Here is a 27735-nt window from a genome sequence, read left to right on the forward strand (position 1 = left end):
GTTTCTTGAGCTAGGTGATAGTTGTACAAGTTACTTTAATTAAAGTCATATATTGGCTGGGCATGGTGCCTCACACCTGTAATCCCAGCACTTTGGGAGGCTGAGGCTGATAGATTGCTTGAGCTCAGAGGCTCAAGACTATCCTGTAGTCCCAGCTACTTGGAGGCTGATATGAGAGGTTCGCTTGAACCCAGGAAGAGGAGGACAGTGGCATATTTATTTTTCTGTAGATATGTTCAGTCGTTTCAATGTTAAAATGTATTCACTTGTCAAGTTGATGGTTATAAAAAAATTAATTTTCATTTCTGTTATGACAGAACAGACTGAGTCTCAATCATTTATTGATCATTATTAATGATTTATATATTTTCTCTGAGTTGTCTTCAAATCTTTCACATATTTTTCTATTGACTCTTTTTCTAAATTGCTTATCTAAGCTCTTCAGGTATTTTGGATTCTGATCTTTTGTTATATTGCAAATTACTTCTAGTCTTGGCTGTATGTTAGGTTTCTTTTTTTACAGTTTTTAAAAACAAATTTTAATTTTATTGTAGTCAAATGTATTAATCATTCATACTATAGTTTGTGCTTTTCATATATTCTTTAAGAAGCTCGCTCTTATCCCAAGGTAATTAAAAATATCCTTCCATCTTATTGTAAAATTTTAAAGTTTCCTTTTTATATTTAGATATTAAATCCACCTATAGTTTATGCCTTTTGTATAGGGTAAGATAGGAATCACACTCTATTTTTCTAACCAGTAACCAATTGTCCCTTGACAATACATTGAAAAGTTAATCCTTTCCCAAACAATTTTATTTTTAAATTTTATTACCTTTTATCTTTAAATTCTGTATAAGTAAATGTATTACTATAAAATATAAACACAGAATGCAAAAATACCCAGAAAAAGAACATGAGAAAAATTGCCAACTGCCAAATTCAATTGTTTAAATATTCATAAAAATTTGAACTACTAAAACGCAGTTAAAGTCATGTGTAAAATGAAGAAAATTATTTGAATCATCTGGGAAATCCTGAATATCTCATATGTGGTTCTGAGTATGATGTAACACCTTCTAAGAAAGTTTCAAGGCCCAGGTTTCTTTAAATGAGCACAAAATTAGTGACATGACCCACTTTTCCCACATCGTGAACAGAAGAGAAGGGAAACAGAAAAAAAATAGTCGGGCCATTTCTGGGGGCGGGGGATCAAAGTTACTCATTTCCTTTTGCTTACATAACAGATGGTGTGGTGTGGTTGCCCTTACTGGTAGTTGAGGAATAACTGTGGAATAATAACTAGTATCTTTAAAAGAGAAGACCTTGAATTTGGCTTATGTAGCAAGGGTAGCATTTTCTTTTAATGCTATCATTGAATAGGTTTCAAGTGAATTCTAAAGCTCCTTCAGACATTCGAGTGTCTATATCAATGTTAACAGAATTTCTGTAATGATGGGCATTCTATAACTCTGCACTATCCAATATGGAGTCATTAGCCACATGTAATTACAGGACACTTAAAAGATGGCTAGTGTGACTGAGGAACTAGATTTATTTAATTCTGTCTTCTATTTTTAACTTTTTATTTTGAAATATTATAGATATTGAGGAAATTCAAAGATATGTATAGAAATGTCCTATTCATTCTTCTCCCAGCCTTTCTCAATGTTAATATCTTGTATAACTACAGTACAATAGCAAAACCAGGAAACTGATACTGGTAAAATTCATAGGGAATATTCATCTTTCACTATTTTTTATGCACTTGTGTAAGTATAGCTTCAAGTGACTACTACAATTGAGACACAAAACTGTACTATTACCACAAGTTTCTTTCATACTCTTTATACCATTTAACCCATCCCTAACACATTCCTAAATCATGAATCTCTTCTCCACCTTTAAAATTTTATGTCAGGAATGCCATCTAAATGGAATCATACTGTATGCAATATTTGAGATAACTGTTTTTCACTCAGCATAATTATCTTAAGGTTTATCCAAATCATTGCACGCATTTTTATTGCTGAGTAGTAGTCTATGGCCTAGATGTAACACAGTTTGCTTAACCATTTGCCCAATGAAGGACATTTGGGTAGTTTCCAGTTTGGGACTATTACAAATAAACCTGATGTAAATGTTTATGTATAGGATTTGGGGTAAATACAAGTTTTTATATCTCTGGGTAAATGTCTCAGAGCAAAATATCTGGGTCCTATATAAATCTCGTTTTAGTTTTTTGAGTTTTTTTTTTTTTTTTTTTTTTTTTACTTTAAGTTCCAGGATATGTCTGCCGAATGTACAGGTTACATAGGTTTACATGTGGCATGGTAGTTTGCAGCACCTATCAACCTGTCATCTAGGTTTTAAACCCTGCATGTGTTAGGTATTTGTCCTAATGCTCTTCCTTCCCTTGCTCCCCAACCCCTGACAGGCCCCAGTGTGTGTTGTTCCCCTTCCTGTGTCCATGTGTTTTCATTGTTCGACTCCTAACTATGAGTGAGAACATGTAGTGTTTTCTTGTTCCTGTGTTAGTTTGCTGAGAATGATGGCTTCCAGCTTCATCCATGTCCCTGCAATTAACATGATCTCATTCTTCTTTATGGCTGGATAGTATTCCATTGTGTTTATGTGCCAGATTTTCTTTAGCCAGTCTATCACTGATGGGCATTTGAGATGGTTCCAAGTCTATGCTATTGTAAATAGTGCTGCAATAAACATACATATGCATGTGTCTTTGTAGTAGAATGATTTATAGTCCTTTGGGTATATGTCCAGTAATGGTATTATTTCTGGTTCTAGAGCCTTGAGTAATCGCCACACTGTCTTCCACAATGGTTCAACTAATTTACACTCCCACCAACAGTGTAAAAACATTCCTATTTCACCACAGCCTTGCCAGCATCTATTGTTTCCTGACTTTATAATGATCTCTATTCTGACTGACATGAGATGGTATCTCATTGTGGTTTTGAATTGCATTTCTCTAATGATCAGTGATGATGAGCTTTTTTTATATGTTTGTTGGCCATATAAATGTCTTATTTTGCCAAGTGTCTGTTCATATCCTTTGCCCACTTTTTGATAGTGCTTTTCTTCTTGTAACTGTGTTTAAGTTTCTTGTAGATTCTGGATATTAGAACCTTGTCAGATGGGTAGTTTACAAAAAATTTCTCCCATTCTGTAGGTGGCCTGTTCATTCTGATGCTAGTTTCTTTTGCTGTGCAGAAGCTCTTTAGATTAATTAGATCCCATTTTTCAACTGTGGTTTTTGTTACAATTGGTTTTGGTGTTTCAGTCATGAAGTCTTTGCCCACACCTATTGTCCTGAATGGTTATACCCACGTTTTCTTCTAGGGTTTTTGTTTGTTTGTTTTTGGTTTTGGGTTTTACATTTAAGTCTTTAATCCATCTTAATTTTTGTATAAGGTGTAAGGAAGGGGTCCAGTTTCAGTTTTCTGCATATGGTTAGCCAGTTTTCCTAGCATCCATTTATTAAATAGGGAATCCTTTCCCCGTTGCTTGTTTTTGTCTGGGTTGTCAAAGATCAGATGGTTGTAGAGGCCAATATCCCTGATGAACATTGATATGAAAATCCTCAATTAAATACTGGCAAACCAAATCCAGCAGCACATCAAAAAGCTTATCCACCATGATCAAGTCGACTTCATCCTTGGGATTCAAGGTTGGTTCAACATAGGCAAATCAATAAATGTAATTCATCACATAAACAGAACCAATGTAAAAAACCATGATTATCTTAATAGAAGCAGAAAAGGCCTTTGATAAAATTCAACATCACTTCATGTTGAAAACTCTCAACAAACTAGGCATTGATGGAACATACCAAATAATAAGAGCTATTTATGACAAACCCATACCCAATATCAAACTGAATGGGCAAAAGCTGAAAGTATTCCCTTTGAAAACGGGCACAAGACAAGGATGCCCTCTCTCATCACTCCTATTCAACATAGTATTGGAAGTTCTGGCCAGGGCAATCAGGCAACAGAAAGAAATAAAGTTTATTTAAATAGAAAGAAAAGAAGTCAAATTGTCTCTGTTTGCAGACGACATGATTATGTACTTAGAAAAACCCCTTGTTGGCCTGGCACAGTATCTCAGGCCTGTAATCCCAGCACTTTGGGAGGCCAAGGCGGGCGGATCACGAGGTCAGGAGATAGAGACCATCCTGGCTAACATGGTGAAACCTCATCTCTACTAAAAACACACACAAAAAATTAGCCAGGTGTGATGGTGGGTGCCTGTAGTCCCAGCTACTTGGAAGACTGAAGCAGGAGAATGGCGTGAACCTGGGAGGCGGAGCTTGCAGTGAGCCGAGATCGCACCACTGCACTCCAGCTTGGGAGACAGAGTGAGACTCCATCTCAAACAAACAAACAAACAAACAAACAAACAAAAAACAAAGAAACAAAACAAAACAAAAATCCCTTGTCTCTGCCCAAAAAAACTCCTTAAGCTGATAAGCAGCTTCAGCTAAGTCTCAGGATACAAAATCAATGTGCAAAAATCACAGGCATTCCTATACACCAACAATAGACAAGCAGAGAGCCAAATCATGAATGAACTTCCATTCACAATTGCTACAAAGAGAATAAAATACCTAGGAACACAACTTACAAGTGATGTGAAGAACTCTTCTAGGAGAACTACAAAGCACTACTTAAGGAAGTAAGAGAGGCTGCAAACAAATCGAAAAACATTCCATGCTCGTGGATAGGAAGAATCAATATCGTGACAATGGCCACACTGCCCAAAGTAATTTGTAGATTCAGTACTATTCCCATCAAGCTACCACTGACTTTCTTTGCAGAATTAGAAAAAACTACTTTACATTTCATATGTAACAACAAAAAAAGCCTGTAGAGCCAAGACAATCCTAAGCAAAAAGAACAAAGCTGGAGGCATCATGCCACCTGACTTCAAACTATACTACAAAGCTACAGTAACCAAAACAGCATGGTACTGGTACCAAAACATACATATACACCATAGAACATAACAGAGACCTCAGAAATAACACCACACAGGTTTTTAGTTTTAAAAGAAACTGTCAATGTTTCAGTTTTATTTCATCTTAGTGAAAATTTTAAAACCCACAGCTTACTTTAGGTATACTCAATGGTGAATAACAAAAGCTTTACCTCTAAGACTAGGATCAAAGCAAGGATGCCTGCTCTTGCCACTCCTATTTAACATAGTACTGGAAGTCCCAGCCAGTGCAATCAGGCAAGTTAAAGAACTAAAAGGCATTCAAATTGGAAAGGAAGAAGCAACATTATCTCTGTTAACAGGTGACATGATCTTACATGTAGAAAATGCTTAAGATTCTTAAAAAGAAATCCTGGTAAAACTAATAACTGAATTCAGGCAAGTTGCAGGATACAAAATGTTTCTAGACACTAGTAATAAAAAAAAATCCTAAAAGAAAATGAAGAAAATAACTCAATTTACAATAGTATCAAAAAAAATTAAATGTTTAGGAATAAGCTTAACCAAGGAGTCAGAAGACTTGCATGCTGAAAACTACAAAATATTGTTGAAATTACAAAAGTAAATGGAAAATCATTCAATAAATGTGGATTGGAAGACTTAAGATGTCAATACTACTGAAAGAGATCTACAGATCCACTGTAATCTCTATCAAAACCCAAAGGCATTTTTGGCCAAAATTAAAAAATCGATCGTAAAATTCACATGGAATCTCAAGGCAACACAAATAGCCAAAGCAATCTTGAAAAGAACAAAAATTGTAGGCCTCACACTTTGATTTTAAAACTTACAATAATCAAAACAGTGTCATGCTGGCATAAAGACAGACATGGAGACCAATGGAATAGAGTGGAGTTCAAAAATAGACCCTTACATATATAAAGTCAAATGATTTTCCACAAAGGTATTAAGATTTTTGCTAAGATTTAGGTCTTGGAAAAGGGCAGTGTTTTCAATAAATGGTGCTGGGAAAACCGGATTATCTACATGCAAAAGAAGCAGCAGTACTCATGTTATACCTCATTTAAAAATTAACTGAAAATAGATGAAAGACCTAAACATAAGAACTAAAGTATAAAACTCGAAGAAAACACAGGAGAAAACTTCATGACATTGGATTTGGTAATAATTTCTTGGATATGACACAAAAAGTATAAGCAATAATACAAAAAAATAGATGTTGAACTTCAAGATTAAAAACTTTTGTGTGTCAAAGAACACTATCAACAAATAGTAAAAACAAAGCCAATAAAATAAGAGAAAATAGTAATTCTTTATCAGGAATTTGTAATTCATGATAAGAAATTAATATCCAGAATATACCAAGGACTCCTACAACTCAACAACAAAAAAGCAAACAACCCAACTGAAAAATGGGCAAAAGACTTGGACATTGTTCCAAAGGAGATATACAATGCCAATAAGCATAGGAAAGATGTTTAACATAATTAATCATTAGGGAAATACAAATTAAAATCACCATGAGATACCACTTCACATCCTTTAGGATGGCTACTATCAAGAAAAACAGAAAACAAGCTTTGGCAAGGATGTGGAGAAATTTGACCATTGTGGAAAACTTGGAACACTTGTGTATTGCTGGTGGGAATGTAAAATGGTGCAGCCACTGTGAAAAATAAAATTGTGATTCCTCAAACATCTAAAAGAATTACTATATGATCCTGCAATTCCACTTCTGGGTATACACTTAAAAGAAATGAAAGCAGGAACTTGTATACTTATACACTCATGTACAGTGCAGCATTATTCATAATAGCCAAAAGGTAGAAGCAACTGAAGTGCCCATTAAGAGATGAATGGATAAAGAAAATGTGGGTGGTATATGCATTCAATGGAACATTATTAAACCTTTAAAAGGAAAAGCATTTGAGTATATGCTACAATATAAAGGGCATGAACTTTGAAGACATTGTGCTAAATGAAATAAGCCAGTCACAAAAGAACAAATATTGTATGACTCAACTTATATGAAATACCTATATTAGTCAAATTCATAGAAATGGAAGGCAGATGGGGAATTTACATTCCGTAGGTACAGAGTATCTGTTGAGGAAGATGAACATGTTCTGGAGATGGAGGGTGGTAATGGTTGCACAAAGATGTAAATGTGCTGAATGCCATAGAAATATACACTTACAAAGGATTGAGATGGTAAACTCCATGATATATACCATAATAGAAAAACAATTTAAGTAGTCATATACAGCTAGTGGCTACTATATTGGACAGCACAAGTCAAAATGAGCTACAGTCATTCAGATAATGTGAAGTGGGCACTGAAACAAGAAACAAATAAAACAGCAAAAAAAAAAAAAAAAAAAGGAAGAAAAAGAAAATCACATCCATGAAAGCATCAGAAGTTTGAGTCTTCTTATCCATGGAAGACAATATCGACAAGAAGACTGGCCACATTGGTTTATCTCCCCATTTTAAAATTGCGACCCATAGCCCTTGTGTTTTTCTACCTTAGAGCAGATTTTGTATTTTGTGGGTTTTAAAAGATGCTATGGGTAATCTCATGTTCTGAATGCAGGAGCAATCATATTGTCCCATCTGGAGTATGTTTTTAGTTTCCTTGGAAAGAGCATCAAGCCATATAATTAACTCTACTTATATAGATTCTTGAAACATTCTCTCTTTTGGACATAGGTAATTCTGATGCAAAGGTCAATATCTGGAGTCTTTCCCGTGAAGTGGTCACTCCAAAAAAGAAAGTCAAGGAAAAGTATTACCGCATCACTGCCGTCACATCACCATTTATGAACTAATTCACATTTAATTTGTGAGAAGGTAATAAGTAGTAATGTGAAAAATCTATGCCTCAGTATATTCTGAGTTAATATACTTAGTATTCAAAATTCAAATTCTGAGTTAATCCAAGTTATTTTTTATGCCTTCTCAATACCTCTAACACGTTAATACCAAATGTGACTCTCCAATAATGAGATATAGCACATAAAAAGGGTATTTGCAAATGTATTGAACCATAAAAGTCACTTTTCAGAGACTTCTGAATATGCTTGGGAAATTTTACTAATCAGCTGAGGCAGTATGAAGACAGCACAGTGGAACAGTTGAGTGCATCTGGGGAATTTCAAGAACTCAGGTAGAACTACAGAATCACAAGTTGAACTGTTTCAGGTACTTCCTGGAATAGGTTGTAAGGTCAGACGTTAAACATCTACAAAATTAGGACAGAAGCCTAAAGGTCAAGAAAGGTAGACCTTGAAGAGCAAACACAAGGATTTTTATTCTGTGAAAAAAGGAGCTAATGAAAGTTTTGGTGCAAAGGAAGCTGGATGACTGCCCTTCACTGGACAGATGTAGCCTGGATGAGTGGAGAATCTGAACCGAAAGACCAGCTGAGGTACTACTGAGCATGTGAACTAAGCCAGGAAATCAAGTTTGGGAAACATAGAATGATTATATGATTTCTGAGTCTAGTGCTCAGTATTTGACAGTCGGTCTCAAAACTGTTGAAGATTTGAACTTAAGTTTGATTCTAAAAACAGGTTTGTTCTTTGCTGTACAATTAAACTTGAGCTGATGCTATCTGCACACCTTTTGTTATCTGGAAGCAAGACTAGCAACATGCTATTTCTTTCTGAAAAATGACATGAAAAGCATGAATTCACTCCATGCAGGATGGTGCTTCTGCCATTGTCGATGAGATGGAAGTCAAGAACTGAGTGGGAAAAAGACATGAGGCATAATCAGTTTTATCTTCCATGAAGAAGTTATTACACATATAATGAGGCAGAACCCTTCCAATTTTAATAATAATGGAGTGGATATCATTGAGATTACTGAATCAAATTAATGAATTAGCTAGTGATAAGAATAAAATAATAAGATAATAAATGCCAGGGTATTGTGTACCCACATGCCCTTTACACATATACATTAAGGAAGGTAGCCAAGTTTCAATTCCTAATCAGTTATATCCATTTCTTTAAATAAGAGAAAATGGTACTTAAGAATGTTTAGAGTTACGGACCTAAAATTATTCCTCCTTGAAGTGGAATATGCAAGTGGAAGGGCAATAATAACAATGTGTAAGGTCAAATATAGTGAACTTAGGTGAGAGGCCACAAAGAAAGGCACTATTCAGCTGTCTGTAAAAAAACAGGCTGTGCAGATGGAGGCAGCAATGAAGCCTCAACTTCCTATGTTGCATTTCAAACACACAGTCTACTCTGGTTCTCTAGTCATTAATTACTATACTCCTCCCTGTGCCCTAACAAAAAGAGCACAAAACTACTCATCACGTGGTGGGAAAAACTGTAACTAGTAGCTCCCTAGACATTTCATTATTTAAATCAGCATAAAATGATATGAAATTCCTAGGAAATTGAAGACACCTTCTTCTCACTTTTAAAACTATACTTTGACTAACAGACATGTGCCTTATTTAGCACCATGTAATAAGACCCCTCAAATATATCTTTTATAACTGTGCCTTGACCAGTTATATAATCTAGAGAATTATAAAATGTGCTCCTGATCAAAACTAGTAACAGGACCAGATTCATTATTCACTTTAATGAGATTATTTGTTCAAGTGATGCTATTAATGGATTGGATAATCATCAGATAAAGTACTAATAAAATGTTGAAAGCAAGCAAATTAAGTCATCATAGGCCTTGAGAAACAACGACTGAGGCTGCCATAATAGTCTGATTTGTAGGAAGTTTCAGACTGAAATAATGGCTCAGACTTTTTTCCTGCTGTTACGTTTTGTGAAATAAATGTGTGAAGTCTACAAAGACTAACCAAATGTACAAATTTGAACTTCTCATGAATACAATGACATTTAAAAGTCTCGAAAGGCTCCTTCATAACAGTAAAGTCATTCCACTGAAGTAAAAAACAATTTTAAAATATTTGGAAAAAGGGCCAAGCTATGTCATTAGTACGTATTGGCCAGAGGCAAAGGGGGTGACACAGAGATATTCCATATTAAATTATAACTTTTAATCAACTCTAGCCTTTTCTTATTAGAAGCATTCAACAACCATTAAAAAAAGTTGCCACCCATCAGATGATGTCTTGACATTCCCATATATCTTATATTATTTCAATAACAAATATCATGTTAAATCATTAATACATCTTCGCGTATATGTGTGTTTTCCAGAAAAAAACCTACGGTAAAACGCTAGTTTATATTTGTATGGCAACATAATTTATACTTGCATTATCTCTTTGGATTTAAAAACTCTCTTCTGAAGTTGATAAGACAAGTGTTATTTCACTATTTCGCAAACAGAGAGTAAGAGACCTCCCCCCAAATCACCTGATATTCTGATTCAAAATTCAGGGAGGTTCCTATTGAGTTTTGCTCTCCCTTGGTTTGCCCTTTGTGTTGAAAGGGCAGATATATCACCTTCTTTTAAAGAAGAGACCAAAATGCATTGATAGAAAGAGCACTAACCCTTGTTGAAGAAAAGTCTCCTGACAAAATTCTGACTGGTCATTTGATTTGTCAAAGGTACTAGCTCAGAGTTAAAGGAAATAAATCTTACACAACTTTAATTTCTCTGTGAAAACAATGGAATCTTAGATAGTTGTACCTGATTCTTAATATGTAAGAATAAAATGTGAGCTTAAATTAATGCTAGATCACAAGCTAGTATTACAACATACTACATGTATACATGCACGCGCACGCACGTGCACACACACACACACACACACACACACAGGTACATATTTTTCCAAAGGGATATTAACGAATCATTCACTTTATCTTCAGAATAATATTTAAGCATATTGCAAAATAGCACAGACCAAAGATGAGTCACCCATCCCCAGGGGTTTGATTTTATGACTGCCTTAGGGTAGATAATTACAACAATAATTACAACATTGAATCTATTCTCCTTGACCAAAAAGACCTACCTATCTGCTAGGAATTAAGTCCAGATCATTTTGACTTATACATGTAAATTTGTAATATCACCACCTTGCCTTGGTATATTTTAATTTTTCAGCAGGCTCTCACATGCTAATACACACTGCTACACTTCTGGGTTTAATGAAAAAATCTTCAGCTCCCTGGCTCTGGGCCTCACCTTGTGAAGTCTGTCATTTCCATCATGATCATGCACATCTGCTTGGCCAGTACAATGATATCATTGCCGCTGTCGTCCCATTTGGCCACTTCTGCATCCAGCTTGCTTTTCTCTTGATGGAATATCTCCACCTGCTCAGCTATTTTTGCCTTCTCCTCCTGCGGTAGTTGCGCCATGATGGCCTGCGTGGGTTACAGAAAAAGCGTGAGTGACGGTGACAAAGGAAGTACAGACCGTATGTTGACTCTGCCTTCTGCGGATGGCAGAGCAGGACCCTGCAAAGGCTTATGAGCTACCCTGCCATTTAGGAAAGCACGTCTTTCTCCATTCCAGGGAGGCCACGAGCACAGGCTGATAAGCGCCCCAAAGTCCCCGTCCCACTCCCACATATGAAAAATACAGAGATATCCAAAGCTACGTGCGCACTGGCAATAACAGAACTTCTCTGCCGCTTTGATGGCATATGTTTGTTCAAAAGAAGCTATTCTTGACAATTTTTATATTTGGTCTCAGGAAACTTTTACCAGATGAAAGAATGCACCTCTTTCAACACTGAAATCTGTTCAGAGAAGGGAAAAAAGAAAAACGGCCTTCTGTCGCTGGAAAGGAGAGGAATTTTAAACACTATCTGAGCATCCAAGTGGGGGAGGATGGGGCTACTTTCTGAGTGTAAATGAAGGTGTCTACAGAGAGATGCCAAACAAAAATCCCCTGCCCAGGGCATGCCAGGGACGGCACGCCTACTCCCAGCCCTCCCCCATCTCCTTTAGGGTGGTGGCATGCCTGTGGCTCCTCGTTAAAGCCTTTGAGTACGTAGGCAGAAAAGTTATAATGGGATAAAGTATAAAATTAGGAAGCGTGGGTTCATTTTCAATAACTGCTAGGTAAGAAAATGTAGAAAAGGGAAAACTGCAGTCTTCTCCTTATTCATGGATTCCTTCATTTGCCAATTTGCCTACTCTCTAAAATATATTTGTAACCCCAAAATCAAGGCTTGTAGCATTTTTGTGGTCATTTGCAAATGTGGGCAGAGCAGCAAAAAATTTGAGTTGCCCGACATGCATATTCCCAGATGAGGCTAAAAAGGCAATGCTCTGCCTTCCTTTTTCAGCTCTCGTACTGTAAACAAGTGTACTTTTTACAGTCTATTTACTGCTACATTTTTCGTATCTTTGTGCTTTTTGTTAGTAACTTTGCTGTTTAAAATGGCTCCAAGCATGGTGCTGAAGTGTGTCTAGTGTCCCTGAGCATGAGAAGGCTGGCATGAGCCTTATGGAGAAAATACATGTGTTAGCTAAGTTTCAATCAGGCATGAGTTACAGAGCTATTGGCTGTGAGTTCAATGTTAATGGATCAAAAATATAAAGTGTCTAAACAGAAACACCCATTAAACATAGTTATGTATTGATCAGCTGAAGAAAATGTCTTGACTGGCAGCTCTGAGGAACCTAATGCTGTATTTCCCCTAGGAGCAATGATTACATATTTGCTAATTAAATGTTCGTGATGACTTCATAGAACATAACTATCAGGAGTAATGAGAATCAACTACGTTTGTTAAACACCATTTAGGTAGCAAGCCCTGAATGAAATGTTTGACATCACCTTATCACATCCTAGCAAAACTGTATGCAACCTGCTTCACAGACAGGGGAATGTGAATAGGCGCTTCCATTTCCCTGCTTCTGAGATACACATATTTTCCAGAAGACAGACCAAGAGAGTACAGTTTGGGGGACTGCAGTTTCTGCAATGAACAAGTAAAATAACACAGGAAAAATGCTTCTTCCTAAATTGCAAATCTTCTCCCGGTGTGAGTGAATAAATTTGGAAGGACTAATAACTAGTATCAGGCAATGTGAGCTCAGAAAAACTGGGTTCAACAAGGGCTCTGTAGCTGACATGGGTTAAGACTTCAGTGTTATATGGATCTATCATTGATCTCTTCAGATAGAATATGGGTATAGTAAATCATTACCTCAAAAGGTGATGGTGGGCAGCAAATTAAATATGTTTTTTCAAAAAAAATGAAAGTAAGCATGTATAGAATTATCGTTAACATTATATTATAATTTCCGCCATTAGTTTGCCTTTCCAACTACCACTCTGGCTCATTAGTTGCCATAGGGAAAGGGATGGGCTTGGGGTCTATGTGACCATCTATAAATAGAAGATGGTTATGATTCCTTATGTATATCAACAAATACTGGGTACTGTGCTGAGACTTATGTATGTCAAACAACAATCTACTTAATCATCCTAATACTATTACTATCCCCATTTTAATAATAATATGTAGGCCCAGAGAAATTCATAAAGTTCCTAGTATCACAAAATAGGCTGTAGGAACAGGATTCAAACCCACTTGAACTAAGATCATTCTTAACCATTATACACAACTGAATCATCAGTTGTGCGTGGCCATGCAGCTTACCCATTGCTCGCCAGGCTGTGCATCCTGGTGGATGCCATAGACATGAGTTGCATATGGTGTCTGATTTGCCTAACAGTATCCTTTCCAGATGCTTCTTACTAATAGCCACATCTACTAACTTCCATGGATGCATGTATGTGGCTTTAAATAGCATGTGTACATATTTTTGGATATGCACGTGTATGTGTAAATTTTAATCCATATGTAAAAATCCAGACTTGCATGAATACTATTGTTAAGATATTTAAAATACTGTGTCTTAAAAGATATTGTTAAAATAGCTTTAAAATCTGTATTTAAAAAGGTACTTGATATACATGAGTTTATTATAACCTCACATTTGCAATGTTGTGTTCATAGCAAGACAGCTATTCCACTATATTTGAGATACGTTTGATTTACAGAAATTAAATATGCACCTTTTTCCTTAACTATCCCTTTCTGATGACCTATTGCTGTTTTTGGTTTATTGTCCTCCTCATACAAAAGAGCGAATTGTGCTTTACTTAGACCTCACAGGTCCTAAACCAGCATCATTTAAAGCATTCGCTAGGTGCTTCTTTGTAAAAGAATTTGTAAAACTATCAGCAGACTCCCAGAGTCAATGTTCAATCCCCAGATGAAAAGCAATGCACATTTCATTGTCCCAACACAAGGTTAATTTGTGCACTGAAAGGTGTATACTTCTCTGTCAACTATAGCACTTGGGTCTCCATTATACAATTTAGCACTTGAATATTAACTGCTTTGCTTTGCTCTCTAATTAATTCCTATGAATGCCCTACTGCTAACTTCTTTATATGCTTCCCTAGGGTTTAGGCTGCCCATATCCTGCCCATAGTAGAAGCTTAATAAACATCTTTTGACTGACTGCTTAAACATTTTTCCACTCACTGCATTAACATAATTCAAGAGAAGTTGCCAGAACTGACACATACATTCTAAGGACACAATTCTGAAGAAAAACTGTCCCCTCCAATGTAAGTTTGCAAAGGAAGATATGATTTTGACTCTAGAGATGCTTGACCTGCATAATACACTTAATGGTGTGTGACTTGGGTGAAATCATCCTTCCATTTGCCTCTGCTTATGTAGCTGTCAATGAGCTGAAGTCTCTTCCTAAATATTCTTAAAATGCTCTTGCTTTTAAAAATTCATAATTGACCTTTTCTGAAACTGGAATTTAAAAAAAAGGTTATCTATAAACAGTAGATCACAAACTGTGAAATTTGCAAGTTAATCAAATTAGAATTCAACACATGAGTTTTAATTAGGTCTTATCAATGTAACTCAGCAGTTTGAAATGTTAACACATTAAAGCCATTCTAGCTAGAAAAAAATAGAAGCCAGCTACATTGAAATCAAACTCAATATAAAATACCTAACACGCAATTGTTCATTCCCTCAAACTAAGGGAACATGAGAAAAATTATCTTCATGGCCAAGAGGAAAGGGGACATATCAGATTTTCTGTTGGTATGATATGATTACCCGGGACAGGTTAAGTTTCTGGTTTTCACAGTAGCCAAGCACCGATGTCCAAATTGTTGATCTGCCTGATGTGGGGTCCCAAATTAGTGGTATCAGAGAAATTAATCTAAAAGGATTCCTTCCCCCAACCCCAGAGTCCCTCCCAGCCTTTCCTCTGAACCACCAACCATTTTTTGGTGATTGTTTTAAACCCTACCTATTAAAAGTGAAAATCACTGATAAAAGCAAGCAACCATTCAAGTAGCACTGAATCCTTTCTTCAGTTTAAATCTCAAGGAGATTTTGATATAATTATCTTCTAATTTCCGGAGAAAAAAATGATTTTTAAAGTCTTTGGATCCCCAAATTGACAAGCGTTCATTTCTTAAGCATAGAGCAAGAGGCTAACATTAAGTTTCAAGTACAAGAATGTTTATAAATAACAATTAAAGGGACTAAAGCTCAATGTGCCTGTTTCTACTCACTTGACTTTAAAGCAGTATAATAAATATAAGTAGTTAAGAAGTGGGTCCTTTGATTCTTACCCGTCTCTAGCTGTGAAGTGAATTGGAAAATTGAGGTAATTGTTCCATTAACTCAAGTAAAAACTCTCATGATTGCCTGAATTATCCAACTCTTTCAGGTGAAATTAGCCAGCCTTCTAATGAATGATTAGCTCAAGCCACAAGCATCATCACCATTACCACCAACTTAATTATTACATATTTATATGACAAATCCTGTGATACATTTTATCATAGAATTCTTCCTTTGACCTTATGAGGTAGCGTATGAGGAGATGAAGTGTGGAGAGGTTAAGAAAGTTGCCCCAAAGTCACACAGCTTCACTAAGTCCATATTTAAAATCAGGTCTGTGTGACTCCAAATAATATATTGTATCACCAAGGTTAAGTGCCCAGCAATTGTCACTAACCTATTTTAACTATGTCAACCTGTGGAGAAACAGTTTATATTATGTCATGTCTAGGATCAAAGGGTACCATACATCACCTCCATATTTTATCAGATCACCACCATCCATATTGATTCCCATTCATCTTCCCTCATCACTCCCGCCCCCACTCTCCTCTCCCTCAGAATGTTGCAGGCAAGCAGCAGACATGGGCATATAAAGGAAAGTTTGTAAATACTTTAATTCCAGAATTTGAGAGCAATGTTGGATGGGGTTACTAAAAGCTTATCTCCCACTTAAACCTTCTTATAGATTAATTAATCATTTTCAGAAAGGGAAACTTCTCTAAATGTGAACACAAAGTAATATCATTAACATGGGAGGACTTGCTGCAGGGAAGAACAAATGCCTCTGTCAAAGACAAAGTTCGCCGCCTTCACAATTTGGACCAACTTAGCACACTTTGCTGGTCAAAAGTCTGACCATCTATCATTTCAGCAATTCAATGCACCCTCTTATTTCCAACTTAACAGCCATAATTCCATGTCTCTGATTTGTCATCATATAATTACAGGCTAAAATAGGCTGACTCAGTAAGTAATGCTGTCTGCTGCAAGTTAATCATACAGGCCACATGATGGACCTCAAAGACAAATGAGCAAGTGTTGAATTTATAGGAGTGCTCTGTTCTTACTATCTTGGACCCTGTTTATAATTCATGCTGGAAAAACTCTCAGAAAAGACTCTAGTGTGAAGAAATAATAGATGATAAAGACAGGAGTCTCTGAATTGTATTTCCGCCCATCATCATTGACTTGAAGGCTAATGTAAATAAGGCTAGAATTCTGTTCTCAGTGAAACAGAAGTATATTGGGACTCTATTCTTCCTTGTAAAAGTGGGACTGGTCATGACATTTTGACAAGATGGTGATTATAAAGCAAGATGAGTTGTACAACCTGTCTTTGTCTTTAAGAAAACTAGTCAGTGGATACTAGGCTGCATGTATACTGAGTTGCAGTTAGTCAGTCAAATTGACTGAATTGCTTCATGTTTGGATGAATTATTCAAAATTGCCCTTTGTCAGTGACAAAAATGCTGGTTTTACTTAATTCTGAAGATGAAATGACTGTTTAATTAGTCTGACGTTTTGCCAACACAGAGTCAAAAGAATTTCAAGTTACTGACCTTCCAATTTTCAACATTTTAGGGGGGATTAAATAGAATCTGCAAGGAAATTTTGAAATAGGGGGCTAAATGCCTACTTTTCTGTTGTCCCACCATCATGTGATCAGAAAGGATTTCTCTTAGAAAGGATAATTATCACAGTCATCTTTATTGAGCATTTACTGTATGTCTGATATTGTGCCCATTATTTTACAAATATTAAGGAATTAAATCTTCATAAGAATCCTATCAGGTAACCCTATTATTCACATTTTAGGGATGATAGGTCTGAAACTCAGAAAAATTAAGCAACATGTAGCTTTGAGCATGGTTCTAATGCTGCTCTTTATAATTCAAAACCAAATCTGTCTGAAAACAAAGCCTTTGTCTTTAATATTCTTTTACCTTCACATCCCTCCTATTGATGTTTGTTTATATCTTTTGGGTCACTTGATTGTTGGCTGAGAATTTCAGGGCATAAAGCATGTAAGAGAAATTGGGTTTTAGACACAAAGTCTTTCTTGACTAAACGTCTCCTTCAAGTCCTCTTTATTTTAACCTCTGATTATTTTTCTTTCATAATTCTTAAGGCAGTGTGGGCTTTCTGGGGTTTCCCAATTTCTATTTTAAATTACCAGCTCTTTCTCAACATCCTGCTTTCTATTCATTATCTTTTATTTAAATAAAACTTAACACAGAAAATTAGAATATCTAATTCTCAGTTATACTATAATCGGATTGTTTTTATTCTTCGGAAACTGAGCCTTTAAGGGGAGGAAAATTTCATCCTCCTATTCAATCTCTAAAGATTTCATCTCTCACCACCAGCTTGATTACGTACAGCTACCCTCTGGGTGATGCAGCTAATCAGATTGATCCAAATTTAGGATGCTCTTTGGACCAAATGCATTGGTGAACAGTATCATGGATTACTCAAACGTCAGGCAGAGCTGGTACTCTCTTGCTTCCTGATCCTTAAACTTGCATATTTCTAATTTGTCTCTAATTTATTTTTCTATCACATGGCAGACAGATCTAGGAATACCGCCATGGGAGTAGACAGGCATCATTAGGAAACAAAACATTCTCTATCTAATGGTCTTGAACCCATTTCAAAAGATATGATCTTAGATATCATAGAACATAGGCCATTGTATGGAGCAACAGCCCAGCCATTAACAAAGTAGTACCCCGATTCCCCATTTGTCATTGCCTCTTGTGTTGACAAGCTCGGAGACTTCAGGAAGAACAATGGTGACTGTGCCAATGCAAAATTTGCTGTATTACAGTGTCCTCTATCAGTTTATCATCCAGTTGTAATACCCAACCCCAACAAAATCAATTATACACATAAAAGCTTGCTATGATGTGGTTGCTATGTTTCTAGTGATACCAAAAGAGGGGAGTTAGAGGAATCAGGAGCAGTGGTGGTTATTTTCACTGTGTAAAACGTGATTTGCTATAAACCACCTCAGATGAGAGCACAGATTTCTGACCCATGAATCTCTGGGGTACCACGTCTCTGGAGTTTAGAAATACCCTCAAACCATTTTAGTAAACACAGGCCATGTGGGCCAAGCCAAAGTCTTACATGTCCACTCACCCGTGCGCTCTGCCCTGCAATGAGCTGGTCATCCTCAGTCTGAACACTTGTCCTACTACGCACATCGTAATCTTCCTGCTCAAAGTCAGAATCATCCTCTAGTTCTTCTGGGGTCTAAAGACAAAAAGAGAAAAATCAGCATATTTAAATTGATAACCTTCACCCCCATCCACACACTTCATTGCAAAGGCTAAATATCCCTCAGAAAGCAGAGCTCATAGCATCCTACATAGCATCCACACAGCTATGTGGGTGGGTATTAGCTGGAATGCAGTCAGAAAAATCAAGCTGCCCTAATTTACTTTAAAATATATATTTTATTATTTCCTCATACAGGTATAGTAAGTCTAACTTGAAGTGATATGCTAATTTTAAGAAAAATTATATTTGTGTATTATTTCTACCCATCCAAATCGATTGAAAGAAAAGAACCATCAACAACAAAATTTACACCTATGCTTCTATAATGCCACTTTTGCTCTATAAACAAAAAAAGTTGATTATCTCCAGGCCAAAGGCTAGACCTGAGGGAATAACTGGTCACAAAGCCATAAGGTATAAAGGTTATAAGCACAGGCTCTAGAGTCAAGACTGCCTGAATATGAGCCCCTGTGTGCTCATAAATAAACTATCTTACCTCTCTTAGTTTGACTTCTTCCTCTGTAAATTGAGGCTGATAACAGTAGCTACCTCTATGATTGCTGTGAAGATTAGGCAATGTGTTCTCTGTATAGTGTCAGACACAGAGTAGGTATTTTTTAAATGTTTGCCGTCATTATTACTTGGGGCTTGTTTGTTTAGAGACAGGGTCTCACTGTGTAGCCCAGGCTGGAGTATAGCAGTGTGATCTTGGCTCACTATAACTTCCAGCTCCCAAGTTCGAGTGATTCTTGTGCCTCAGCCACCCAAGTAGCTGGGATTACAGGTTTACACCATCATGCTTGGCTACTTTTTGTATTTTTAGTAGAGACAAGGTTTCACTGTGTTGGCCAGGCTGGTCTTGAACTCCTGGCCTCAAGTGATCTGCCTGCCTTGGCCTCCCAAAGTGCAAGGATTACAAGCATGAGTCACTGTGCCTGGCCCATCATCATTATTAGGATTTTTAAATCAATTCATTCAACAAAGTTTATGAAATGAAGCTACTGATTACCACATACCCATAAAGGATTTAATAACTTTTACATATATATTATCAATTTAGCTCAGATGAGCACAGTGACATTAGGGATCTTTCTCTATTTAGAGGTAATACAAGGTGCAGATAAGTTAAGACATGTTCCCCATGTCCCTAAATTAGTTAATAAAGAACCAGAAGTTACATCTAAACACCCAAGTGTATCTGACTCCAAACGTACTTCTCATTAGTTTTTGTTGTAGTTTATTCACATAACAAATTTAGCAAGACGTGAAGTTATAAAATGGCTTACAAAGAGTAGAGTTAGATCAAGATCCTTTCCAATCTATAACGTCAGTGATAAGGAAAAGATAAGAAAGAATCCATAAGCCCAGGAGTAAAATACCTTTCCATCTTCAATGGCAATAATAATAGATAACTGTGCATTAAGCGCTTAACATGTGTCTGTCAATGTTTTTCCTAAGTGCTTTACAGGCACTAACTCATGCAGGTTTCTTAACACTCCTTTGATGTAGACACTATTTCCTCCATTTTCCAGGTAAGAAAACTGAGGCATGAGAGGTTTTATCGTGCTCTAAGGCTTTGCTAACTCTATGAGGTTAAATTCAAAAGGTGGAAGGATGGTGGACAAAAGTAAGAGAGTGAATCAGTGTGAGATTAACCTGACAGAAGATGGTCTTCCACAGACTGCCTCTTGGCATATAGTAGGACCACATTCCAGGGTGATGCCTTTCAAAAGAAAAGAGTAGACTGCAAGGAATACCAGTGATGCAGTTGCCCATTCCCCATCCAAAAGGGCACATTTTTTTCCTGTTGGTTTCTTTGGCTACCACAGTGTAATTAATCAGGTGTGGTTATTGATGAAGCCTTGAGATTGGTCAGACAGGCATAAAATGGGGTCCTTCATGCCAATATCACGTTATGCCTAGTAATTTTCCAAGCTTTGGCATATCACACTTGTTTTTCCTTCTCTCTCACCATCAACCTTATTAACATTCACTCAGTCATCTATAGATGTTTACTTTCACAGGAATATTAAAATAAGGAGAGAAGAAAGAGGTTTTGTTCCCATATTTTATTAACTAAAGCAGGGGTACAGTAGGCAGAGCCCAGTTCAAATAACTGGTTGTGTTTTTATTGTGGACAGAGACAATATTCTCTGATCATTCCTCCCTCTTTTGCAGTGTACTGTGGGACAGTTATAGCAAGTTGGTAAATTCAGCTGACAGATGAGATGACAAGATTATAAGCACTTTTTGTCATTAGTTCTTGAAAGAGAAAAAGTAAAATCGAAAATCTCATTTAACAAAAATAAGCAGAATATGGCAGTGCTTATAGTACTGTGTCCAAACATTTCAGTGATCTGTGCATTTAGTAGAGGAGTCAATGACAAACCCAACCTGGCAGCATAAGGCTAATAATGATGAGTTTTTATTCAAGTGACAATGGCCCGAGAACCAAAATAAAGAAAAAAACATTAAAATCAAAAGAGATATTAACCTGGATGAGGACTCAGGGGACCTGCATGTTTTGACCTAACTCTGCCACTCACAAGCTATATGTCTTTGGCAAGTCACTTAGTTTCACTGCTTCTGTGTCTCCCTGCTCATAAAACGGAGATTATAATTGCTATTTGCACTTTCTGCTCCACAGGACTCCTGAGCTCAGATGTATAGGAAAATGCTTTAGGAACCATAAAAATTAACTAAATTCATAAATGATGGTGATAATTACTGTGCTTAATAATAAAATACAACACCTAATAACAACAACAGCAATAATAATGGCAATCATTGTTTATCACCCACTATGGGACAGGCATTCAGCTAAAGAATTTGATCCTTACAAAAACCTAATGAAATAAATGTAATCTCCATTTTCTAGGTGTGTGAACAGGCTCAGAATTGTTGAGTATATTTCCCAAAGCATCACACCTAGCAAGCGGCAGAGGTGGACAAGTTGAAGGTTTCAGAGCTCATGCTTTTAACCATCACAAATACCACCAGACAAACAGATGAGCTTAAGCTATTTTCATGTGCCTTAAACATGAAACATAACCATCCAACCTATCCATATAAATAGTTCTGTGCATGTGCAGTTTGCTAATTGCATGTGAGTGTGTCTCCTACTCATGGCATTAATTTTTGAATTACTCATTTTTAAAACTGTGAGTGCTATTTTTTAGTTGGTCAAAGACCTCCATGAATTAAAGGAAACATGGAAAATTACAGAGGATCTGCAAATGGGCCCAGGAAGATTACACTTGTATTACTAGATAGTGTTACAGGGTAAAGGAATACATAAAATAAATAGTTCACTGTACTGAAGGATAGAGACTGAGGGTGAAAGTTCTATGTGCTCTTTGGGAAGGCCTTTCTCAATAAACAGAAACCACTTAAAGTCTACTCCTAGTTTCCTGCTTCCACTACTTTCTGTTTTGTTGTCGAAGTGGGTCATATCTGTAAAACGGCACAAAGTATTCAGACTCTAAAATCTCTCTGAAGAGTCTATGAGAGATCGACTTGTGCTCATTACAGGGGCCAGCCAAGGGAGATCACGTGGCTTGACCAGGGTCATACCACATGTCAGTTGTAAAACAGGACCCATTCATCTGCTGCTGGTGCTCGATTTCCTCCGCAACAGCCTCTATAGAGAAACACAGTGAGAAAGTATTGAAGGATTCAGTCATTTCACCTGGACATGTGAGTTGTTGAGTAAATTTTACATGTGAGCCCAGGCGAAATGACTCTGAATCCTTCAGTATTTTCTCATGTCTCATAAAATGTAATAAGAACCATTGAAAGAAAGGGCCCAAATGTGTATGAGAATTTCACTGGGAGAAGGCTGAGAATATAGGTTGGCAAGAGAGTTTAAAAGATGCATGAGGTAGGATTTCCCAACAGAGCTCAACACCACTGGAATGGGCTGCAGACTAGAAAATCAAATTAGAGATCCAAAGGCCTAAAACAAAACAAAACAAAACAAAATAAAATAAATTTTAATCAGGGGTGATTGGCAACCAGCGACTCTGGCCTGGCCTGGATTACTCTGGAGGCTCCTACCTGATCTTGCTTCTGCTCTTGCCCCATACATTCTGTTCTTACTAGCATAGCCATGGTGGTTCTTTTAAGGTCTAAGTCAGATCACACTATTCCCCTGCTCAGAACCCTCCAATGGCTCGCAACTCATTCAATAAGGTCCCTTAGGTCTCTAGGCCAAGTTCCTGGCTCCAACCTTTGCACTTGCCATTCCCTCTGCCTGCAACATACTCTGCCTGAATACCGTTAGGGCTTATTTCTTCTTCCTTCTCCCAGTATCTTCTCAAATGCCACCCAGGTATTTCCTTTCATAAGATCCATGCCCACCAGAAGCTCTATCCCTTTAGGCTACTTTGGTTTTCTCTGTGGCCCAATGTCTGACATTATATTTCCTTGTTTATTCTCTGTCTCCTACCGGAAGAATAGAAATCCTGTGAGGGTTATAAGCTTTCAGCAAATAAATGAATAACCAAGACAGAATTACCAATTTTTAATAATACTGAACTATTTCTAACTAATAAAACTAGACACCTTAAGAGGCCATGTTGATTAACAGGATAGTGACAATCTATAATAAGTAAATTTTGTTGCATAAGTAGTTTATAAAGTCTTTTCAACCCTTTTATTTTTTAACTGTGACAAACATTGACTCCAGGCTCCTATAATTTTGATAATACTATTGACTTATTTAACAAGTTCTAGTTCATTAATTGACTATATAAAGACAAACTTCATCCTACCAGAATGAAGAAAAGAAATATTTCCTGGGAGCATGCTAAGTGCTAGATCTATGCTACTCCTTCATAACTGTGGTAACATTTGTCACCACTTGTGTACAAATGAAGTGCAGACAGGTAATTAGCATGCTGATGATCCCAGAATAGTTGAGCTGAATTCCAAACTTTACTGCTTTAAAGCACCCTCACGTAATTTTTTTCATGGTGCCCTTAGGCTAAAAAAACAAGAACAAACAAATAACTATAACAATTATGTCCATTATGCAGAGTTTGGCCCAATCAACCTAATCAATTTTTATAACCTATAACAACAAGTTATTATTGGTACCTGTTATATACTGTACGTCTTCTCAAATGTTGGAATCTAAATGGACACTCATCAATTCTAGAGATTCCTTTTTACCAGTGATTGCTACAAACCCAGCAGCACATATGAATCAAAAGATATGTACCAAGGTAATGTTTAAACTGTGATTTGTAACTAATATTTCATACAGAATTCAAGAGATGTCTATGTGCTACTTTGAAATTTTAAAATATCTGGCAATGCTCCAGGGCACCTTGATACATAGTTTGGGAGATGTGAAGTTAAACTACAGACCTTTATCTGAACCCTGTTCCAGGCCCTATTATTTCTTTTACCTGCTTTTGAAAGTATCATACACAACCAAATTAATGAGTTCCAAATGCAAAAGATTCATCTATAGATATCATCATAGATCTTTCAGAGTCATTCTTACAAGAAGCAACTACTGTTTCATTGAATACAAATCTCCTGACACCAAGATATTACCACCTTCTACCCTACCCACTTATCTTAATTTACAACGCAAAAGTTTAACTTTTTGTCTTGAATATATACTTGGTCCTCATTATTTATGGATTCCTTACTTATTTGTCTACTCTCTAAAATTTATTTGTAATCCCCCAAATCAATAACTATCTTGTTATTCCCAGACATCAAGAGTGTAAAAAATCTGAGTCACAGGATGTGCATGTTTCCAGCTAAGGTCAAGCACCACAGTGCTCTGCCTTTTTGTTTAAGGTCTCATACTGGAAACAAGTGCTCTTTTTCTGGTCTATTTAGTGCCACTTGTCTTGTGCTTTTTGTTGGTGATTTCTCTATTTAAAATGGCCTCCAAGTATAGTGCTGAAGTGTCATCTAGTGTTCCCAAGTGCAAGAGGTGTGATGTACCCTACATAAAAACACATGTGTGTTAGATAAGCTTTGTTCAGTCATCAGTTAGCACAGTTGGCCATGAGTTCAGTGTTAATGAATCAACAGTATATTGTTTTGTTTTGTTTTGTTTTTGAGACGGAGTCTCACTCTGTCACCCAGACTGGAGAGCAGTGGTGTGATCCCAGCTCACCATAACCTCTGCCTCCCACGTTGAAGCAATTCTCTTCTCTCAGTCTCCCAAGTAGCTAGGATTACAGATGCACACCACCATGCCCAGCTGATTTATTTTTTATTTTATTTTATTTTTTTAGTAGAGATGGGGTTTCACCATGTTGGCCGGGCGCAGGTGATCTGCCTGCCTTGGTCTCCCAAAGAACAATACATATTACAGAAGGTGTCTTTGAACACAAACTCACATAAAATAAGGTTAAGTATTGATCAGTTGATAAAAATGCGGCCAGAAGCTCACGGTCACCTAACCCTGCATTTCTCCTAGGAGCAATGATTCAAGATTCACAAATTTGGTGTTCACAGTGAATTTGCAGAACACTACTGTAAGAAATGAGAAATGACTATATGTTGGTCTGCCAGATTTGTGTATATATTTGTAAGCCACTTTGTGGGGATAATCAGAAAATTCCTATGTACCTGACAGATCCCAATGGACAAGCCTCAGGAAGAAGGAAAAAAAAAAAGTTTTATGAAGGAGGGGTAGAGTGGATTGCTCCAAGAGAAAAGGGAGGTTCTGAAAGCTGAGGCTGGAATACAGTAAGAACAAGCTTTGTCTACTTCAGAGGGTTGCCTGGAGCTGGCCTGAAGCACTCGGATACCAACATCACCATTAAATATGTATTGACTGCCAAGAGACAAGATGATAAAGAACTTGACCCTTCAGGGTCCTTTCTGTATTAGTTTTGGGGGAAAAAAATCTTTCTTTGCAGCCTGTGGGAAGGAAGGAGGTATGGTCAAATTTTCTGGGAAAGAAACAATTCTACCTGTCTTATTGTCTATCTTCCTTAGTACAAGGGATTTTTTTAAAGTAGACTCAACCATTACATTCAGACAGAAAACCAAGAAATCATTTAAGTGCAAAATGAAGCCATTTGGGTGCTGAATGGAGAAGGATTTTTAAAATAACAATTTGTACATACTGTACACTTCTCTCCTAAATTTTAAGTGGTGTGAAATCCATCTAATCAAATCACTTAAAATGTCGAGATAGAGAAATGACACTTCATGTGACAAAGATATGACATTTTATCTAAAATTGTATGTGTATGTGTGTGTGTGTTACAGCTCATGAATGAGCAAGTGAATGATGGCTATAAACTTCCTCAGCCTCCCAGATAAATGGTTGTCACAAACATATGAAGGCTAACAAAGCAGAAAAATGGCAAAAGAGGGAATATATCTTGAGGATTACAGTGGGATTTAGTACCAAAAATGCTTTGAAAATATAACTCTCATGCTCTATTACCTTATTTCACAAGTTAGTACATAATGGGAGAAAATGATCTAATTTGTTATGGGCCTAAAAGGCTGACTATCTTCCCTTGTCCTCTCTTCCAATTATTTTATCCCTTTTCTCTGTCATCCTCCCATCTTTCTAGGCATCTCTCTCCCCCTCTTTCTAGCGCACACGCGCGCGCGCACACACACACACACACACACACACACACACACACACACAGATTTAGGCTCTGTGCCAAACAAAACACCATAGTGTGCCATAAAATGATATTTTGGATACATTTGGTTAAATAAAATGTATTTTTAAAATCATAACTAATTTCACCTTTTTCTTTTTTCCTTTTTAGTGTGTTTACTAGAATATTTTAAGTCACAAGTGTGGATACCATTCTACTGGACAGCATGCTTTTGAGATTAGCACTGCAGAAGCCCCACTTCTGCTTCAATTATAACAGCCATAAATGTGCTTTTGCATATGCAGTATATTTGAAGAAATAAAGATTATTATGTGGCTAATAAATATGTGTGAACATTACTATGCTAAACTGTTGGTTAGATAAGGAGAAAAAACTTCATCTTATAATGGATTATAAAGCAGTTAAATAAAATGAGGTTAGCTAGATGTCTTAACAGACATATGTGAATGTGCCTTGTGGGTGAACAAAGAAAGTTATAAATGAAACTATACGAGATTTTAAATCAACTATAATATGTATTTTCTAGGCCTGTGTATATATATTAATTGTTTAGACAACATTTTGGAAGACACACCTACCTGACAACAGAAGTCTGAAGATGGGAAGATAGTGGAGTAGGAAATAAGAGGTTTGATGTTAGGCTATCCAGCCTTATTTATACTAAATTATTTTTTTGCAAAGAGAATGTAACTATGTACCACTTCATAGTTGCATAATGATAATAACCATTATTATTATGTGTTATTATTATAAACACTACTATGCTGTGTAATCTTCATTTCTTTCTAGCCCATGATCTTTGGATCCTGATGGGAAGAGTGTTAGTAAGAGGTACAAATGGAAAATAGCAGGGGTATCCCTAAAGGTTGTAAGAAACTGAGGAGATAATGCATGCAAGAAATAGGCAGGGAGTTGCCCTTCAGAATATTCAGTGCTCACCTGAGCTCATTGATATTACTTATCCCTTCATAAGTATTAAGCTCACCTTGTCTGACTAAATAAGGAGCCAAACAGCTTACCAAGTTAAACTCAGTAATTACAAAATAAATAATCAATAAGAGAGTTAACTCTTTAGTTTCCTACTAGGAGTTCTGACCTGCTCTGAGCTACAGAGGCCTCACATACCCTGATCATCAGCACAGCCTTTCTGATGTCCCGAACGCCGTCATACACCAGGCGAGAGGCATCGATGAACTCATTCTCCTCAAATGGTTGAGGAACGTTGGCACTCAGGGCTTCAATGGCAACCTCTACTTGTTCAGCAAAGCGTGGCATCACTGG

At 36.8% G+C, this 27735-nt stretch overlaps 1 protein-coding gene across 7 annotated transcripts in view; it reads right to left on the bottom strand.

Moving 5' to 3' along the window:
- Positions 1-27735, bottom strand: part of CTNNA2 (catenin alpha 2) — a 1160134-nt gene that overhangs the window by 52996 nt on the left and 1079403 nt on the right. For all 7 annotated transcript variants that reach the window (XM_045368554.2, XM_005575464.4, XM_005575466.4 and 4 more), the window contains 3 exons: positions 27580-27731; positions 18698-18811; positions 11113-11294 (listed from right to left, as the gene is read on the bottom strand). In XM_045368554.2, coding sequence (XP_045224489.1) covers positions 11113-11294; positions 18698-18811; positions 27580-27731 — 448 coding nt within the window. The remainder of the gene's footprint in view (positions 1-11112; positions 11295-18697; positions 18812-27579; positions 27732-27735) is intronic.

Source organism: Macaca fascicularis, chromosome 13, assembly GCF_037993035.2.
Source record: "Macaca fascicularis isolate 582-1 chromosome 13, T2T-MFA8v1.1".
Taxonomy (NCBI): Eukaryota; Metazoa; Chordata; class Mammalia; order Primates; family Cercopithecidae; genus Macaca; species Macaca fascicularis.